Source organism: Mauremys mutica, chromosome 8 (genome assembly GCF_020497125.1).
Source record: "Mauremys mutica isolate MM-2020 ecotype Southern chromosome 8, ASM2049712v1, whole genome shotgun sequence".
Taxonomy (NCBI): Eukaryota; Metazoa; Chordata; order Testudines; family Geoemydidae; genus Mauremys; species Mauremys mutica.
This window is the reverse complement of record NC_059079.1, coordinates 33945233-33951232: the sequence shown is the minus strand read 5'-3', so window position 1 is coordinate 33951232 and position 6000 is coordinate 33945233. Positions and strand designations below refer to the sequence as shown.

The 6000-nt window shown below is 36.2% G+C and overlaps 1 protein-coding gene across 2 annotated transcripts in view; it reads right to left on the bottom strand.

Moving 5' to 3' along the window:
• Positions 1-749: 749 nt before the first annotated feature.
• Positions 750-6000, bottom strand: part of MTF2 (metal response element binding transcription factor 2) — a 64647-nt gene continuing 59396 nt past the window's right edge. The window contains exons 12-15 of one of the 2 annotated variants that reach the window (XM_045027600.1): positions 4709-4817; positions 4509-4567; positions 4287-4391; positions 750-2473 (exon numbers count right to left, since the gene is read on the bottom strand). In XM_045027600.1, the coding sequence (XP_044883535.1) occupies positions 2116-2473; positions 4287-4391; positions 4509-4567; positions 4709-4817 (631 nt within the window). In that variant the 3' untranslated portion in view covers positions 750-2115. The remainder of the gene's footprint in view (positions 2474-4286; positions 4392-4508; positions 4568-4708; positions 4818-6000) is intronic. The other variant, XM_045027601.1, reaches the window with a different exon arrangement.

Genomic DNA, 6000 nt, shown 5'->3' with positions numbered 1-6000 from the left:
TAGTTTGAGGGAGGACATAGGGGGGAAAAATTCAGAGTACTAGTACGTATTTCACATGAATACAGAAGCAAAACTCCTTCTATCAAAAAATACACACATTTAATGTTGGTCTTCTTTAATTCTAAGAAATGCAACTCCAAAAATACAAACTGAACATCAGAGTCATGTCAACCACCATAATAAAATGAAACAAAGACATTCACAATAGTTAAGACTATGGACAATGTAAGTGTGACAATTGTTATTTCCCTCTCCCTTCCCCCATGTATATTCCAATATTTATCTTCAAAAAGAAGCATTACTGAGAATACTGCTGGTGTTCAGTTAGAATTAAAGGATTTGGATAAAGTGAAATAAGACAGATACAGATGTGAGAGTAATGTTACAAAGACTTTACATTTTGGATTACCCCAAGATATAAAAATTCAAAAATTAACAAACTTGCTTTTATCAAAATATTACAGCTACAGGCAAGGCATCTTTAAATTAATAGCTGAGGGTATGTGAGAGAAAAACCACATTTTAGTGAAGGTAAACAGAAGTGGCAGTTCTTAATAAGCACTTTTGTAAAGCTCATTTATTATTACCTGGCCAACAATGAACCAAGCACAGGGCAACAAAGTTTTCTCTGCTTCCTTTGGCAATAAGGTGACAGAAAAATCATCTTTTGAAGATGCTCAAGACAGGCAGTAAATTAAAAAAAAAGTCAAATAATAAGTAATGGAATAAATAAGTACTGAACCAGAGAGTACATTTAAACCACTATGTAATTAACAAATATTACATAACATTATTTCGGTGGCAAACTCCAAGTGTGTAAGAAAGACAGTAAAGTGAATAACCACCAAAACAACAATATTCTTCTGTTTACTCTTTGGCTAAAAACCCTCAAAATAGCAGACAAAGAAAAATACATTTAACACTGGTGATAAACTGTCTCTTTACAAGCAAAATAAAGTTATCAATTTAAAACTTGGTACATTTTATAAAAACAAAAAGAGGTAAAGTTGTTATAAAAGCAGTACTGTTACTTCAATGGCAACATACTGTTTGTTGACCCTGTGCAATAAAATACTTTGTTCATTCTACATTTATCAAACATGACTAACAATTTCTACAGACATTATAGGAATCTTGTGTGTGGCTCCTGTTGACTTACTTTTATAACTGGGAGACAAAATTTACAATCAATGTGCCACAAAAACTTTAAAGTGTTACTACTAATAGAGTTCATGTTCAACATTTTAAAATCCTGCTTTATGTTCTGAATGGCTGATTTACAAGGAAAATAATTGACTGTATTAGCAACAGCATATGAACATCAATGACTGCACCCATTGCCAGGAGACACTGCACTGGTTTGACACTTTTCCTTAGTACATAGGAAGCAACAGCATCCAATAAAGCCTGAGAAGAAATGCTGCTGTGTAAATACTGCAACTATTCCTGATAAAAGAATTATGGGACATATACTCAGAAGCTGCCCAATCCCATAATTTGTATTGCATAGGTCACAATCACACATATATACACACACGCGTGTATACATAGTGTGTATTTATACACACACACGGAAAGAATATATTAAAAAGACAATGAAGTCTAGTCAAAGAGCAATTTACAGGCTCAATATATTTTTTTACACTTTGCTTGAAAGAAAATTTCAATATTTTACAGTAGGCATTATATACACTGCACTTTATGAAATCTAGAGTGTACTGAAATAGAAATACATTTCCGCAAACATCTGGGTAAGAAAACAGACAAGATTTCTCCAAAGATTTGTGCTAGCTAGGTATTTTCCCTAATCACAAAAACTGTATCCATGGAATTATCTAGAAAGTTTTTTAAACACCATGCACATTATAAGCAATTGTAACTCAAAATATCCCAACCTAAAACAATCTAACAATGGTCACATTAAAAAAATTTAAGTATCAGATCTGATTTTAAGAAAAATCTTTATCACAATATTTGTAATGTTAACAAGTACATGTTAAGGCTAAATTGGTTCTTTTTTTAGAAACACAGTAAAGACATGTCTCCTTCAGAGCCATGGGTTATAAACTTTACCTACAGATGACAGTGCAGTGAACATAATGTTCAGTCCTACAGTCAGGATGCAGTTGCTCCTTCCCACTCCACAAGATACTGCACCTTTCCATCAAGGGTTACCCGACGAGCCAAAACACGGTATTTTTCACCACAAGCTATTCTACCTGCTGCACCAAAATAACTAGTAATTGAGTTCTTTAGATGATTCAGCTGCAATTCCTGATCTGCTAAATTGTTAAGAATCTCTGTATTGAGTTCATCATATTGATAATCTTCTTTGCTGTCATCATCTTTTACAATTTCTGAATTCTGAGGCTGGAGTGCTTTTCGTGGAAAGCGACCTCTTCTCCTCAAATGTGGTATTGCAGCAGGCCAAGTTCTTCCTGTACGAGTCCTTTTTCTGGAGTCTGATAAGCTACTTTAAAAAAAAACCAAAAAAAAAAAACCACCAACATTAAGTCCTAGAAATACTATTTAAAAAGTTTGCCTCCTGTGTAGTTTTATTCTGCTTTACTATTTTAGTAATATCTGTACAACTCATTAGTTATGATTTGTTGATATCAATATAGAGCAATAGGTGCTTTACATAAGAAGATAAATGGCTGCTTCAGGAAGTTTACCATGTAAGGGCTTGTCTATATGAGAAAGTTGCACTAGTTTAATTAAATTGGTTTAAAAACCAACTTCAATTAAAACAGGTGCAAGCCCATGTATGGGCACCTTATTTTGGTTTAAGAGTAGGGTGACCAGATGTCCCAATTTTATAGGGACAGCCCCGATTTTTGGGTCTTTTTCTTATATAGGCTCCTATTACCCCCCACCCCATCCCGATTTTTCACACGTGCTGTCTGGTCACCCTATTTAAGAGTGACTTTTCTTAAATCTGTTCCTAATTGCCCCTCTTTAATGGTATTTGCACCAGTTTCACTTAATCTGTTTAAATTCACACTGTAAACTAAACCAGGTGCTACTCTCTCATTTAGACAAGCCCTTAGTTACAGAAAATATCATCGCATTTCCTAAATCGAGTGCACCTCAGTTCTTTTTTAAAAAAAAATTTGCATAGTCTCCTCTATATCAATAGTTAATAGAGTCTTAAATTTCTGACTCCTCGTGGACATTTTACACAGGGGGGTAAAAAGGTTTATGTGCAAAATTCACAGATTAGAGGTACTGATGACTAAAAAGAAGAACAAGATGTAGCATTGTTTAAGTGTCATATTATAGGGGTGAGGGATCTAAGTCTTTGAAAAAAGCATATTTACACCTACATTTTTGCACACTGGAATGGTTGGTGCGCTAAGTTGGTGGACTTGGTAAGTTAAAAAAAAAATAATGCTATGACCCTAAACTGGTGCACACAAAAGAGACTGTTTAAATGAAGTGACTTGTTTGTAAAAAAAAGTTTCATTCAGTGTGTTTTGAACATTAAAAATAAACTGCAGAAGTGTAAAAACCTGGTCATGCCACACAGATGAAGATACTTGCCAGCTTTAGACTGGAAAAAAAGACTAGTCATATCAAATGTATTTGAAATTACAAAATTGGGACAAAGCTTGCAAGACATGAATCAAGACCCTTATAAACTCTGTTTCTCAATTTGACAGAGATTCTTTAGGAATGTTAAATATGAGGCAGAAAACTGCCCAACAGATATTTGTGGAACATCCAGAAGACCAGGTTTTTCTTAAATAACTGATTAACTTATCAAATCTGTGTCTCAAGATGATTCAATCCCAGTGGAAAATATACTGCACTTGATAATTTTAGATAAGTTGGGTACTTAATTTTCTTTAACATTAATAGAAATTATTAAAACAAAGGCTGTTAAAGTGAAATGAATTTGAGGTGCAAGTTAGTCCTACCAAACTGAGTTTTGTATCAATTAACATTTATTAGAAGTCTAATTTGAAGAAATGGCCATACAGTTGTTCCTCTTGTTGTAAACAGTTCAAGTGCTGAATGTATCTCAACATTAAACAGTAGTTAGTAATCAAAGAGAAATTGGGCTAATTTCTCCTTAAAATAGCTTTTGTTTAAAGAGAGAAAATTCAATGTTTCAGCAAGTGCAAGCTCTGTAGGATGCCTGCAACATTAGTGCTGCTTTGTCAATTAATGATAAAAAGTATCATCGCACCATTTTCTTTTTCCTCCTTCAGAAAATTAACCTAGAGAAAAAGATTAAGAGAGGTTTCTGCATGTTTCCTTTTAATGGATAATTCACTATTTACCTATAATGCCTGGAAATGCTAGATGAGGTAGTTTCTTTTGTACTGGCAGCACCTGTGGATTCCACATCTGAGGTATTGGATGAATGAGCAGTTCCATCAGATCTCCTGAGACATAAGAACACATTTGTCATGTAATGAAAGTAATCGAACATTAACCAATTAATCTGACATTTGACAAGCAAAAATGAGATGCTATTAGGATGGTTTAGTTTTTTCATTTACCCAACAGAGCAGGGTAAATCCAGGGCCGGGTTCTCTGGCACTGGGACTGGTTCCTTATCCTGAGAAGTAAGGGGAAAAAATTCAGATAGTTTCAATGGAAACGATCAATTTTTTAAAAACCACAACTTAAAAGTTAATGGTCATATCCTAAGAAATTATATTCTGAAGTATAGAAAGATTTGAATTATTTGAACTCATACCAAAGACGGCGGCTCTGAAATTTTTTGAATCATTTTTCTTGTATATGGGCCAGGTGGACGACCTACTGATTTTTTCTTCCCCTGTTTTTCAATGCCATTACTTATTTCCCTAGAAGAAAGATGACATTTTGTTTTTAAAATATTGGAGTGACTTGTCCAAGGAAAAGATTTAATCAGTGTAAAATAAAAGTTTAGACATTTACTCCAAGTCAGTTATGCTAAATGAGGTTATCCTTGTAAATTAAAATTTGCCAAATTGACAAAAAGTTGGAGATCTTTGCCTGCAGTGTAATATGGCAACATCAAGATAACAGACAAAACCTAAAACCTTTCCAGGGACATATGCTACAACTCAATGGTTTAGGAAGAGCGCATATTTGAATGTTTGAACATTCATACTGTAGCGAGGTGGTCACCTGCTCCAGCCCTGAAGGGCTTGAAGTCAGCCCTGGGAGCAGGGCTGAGGCTGCATGAAGGCTGCTGCTAGGGAGAGCAGCAAGCCTTGGCTGATTGGGGAAACAGCCACAGCTGGGGCCACACCCCAATCAGACCATAGCTGGCCTTATAAAGGCCAAGGAAGCCAGGAGCTGTAGGACTCTTCCTCTAGCTCTTGAGGGAGAAGGGCCTGGTTGCCTGGGAGCTGACAAAGGTACCTAGAGTGCAGCAGGGCTGGGGAAAGGCTAGAGGAGCTGGGGAGCTCCACCCTGGAGAACCCCCGGGCTGCAGGCCTCGATAAAGAGTAGTTATTAATGGTTCTCAATCCTGCTGGAAAGGTATAACAAGTGGGGTTCCGCAAGGGTCTGTTTTGGGACCGGCTCTGTTCAATATCTTCATCAACGACTTAGATATTGGCATAGAAAGTATGCTTATTAAGTTTGCAGATGATGCCAAACTGGGAGGGATTGCAATTGTTTTGGAGGACAGGGTCATAATTCAAAATTATCTGGACAAATTGGAGAAATGGTCTGAGGTAAACAGGATGAAGTTTAACAAAGACAAATGCAAAGTGCTCCACTTAGGAAGGAACAATCAGTTTCACACATACAGAATGGGAAGAGACTGTCTAGGAAGGAGTACGGCAGAAAGGGATTTAGGGGTTAAAGAGTGGACCACAAGTGTGCTACTGTTGCAAAAAAAGCAAACATGATTCTGGGATGCATTAAGCAAGACACAAGAAGTCATTCTTCCACTCTACTCTGCGCTGCTTAGGCCTCAACTGGAGTATTGTGTCCAGTTCTGGGCACTGCATTTCAAGAAAGATGTGGAGAAATTGGAGAGGATCCAGAGAAGAG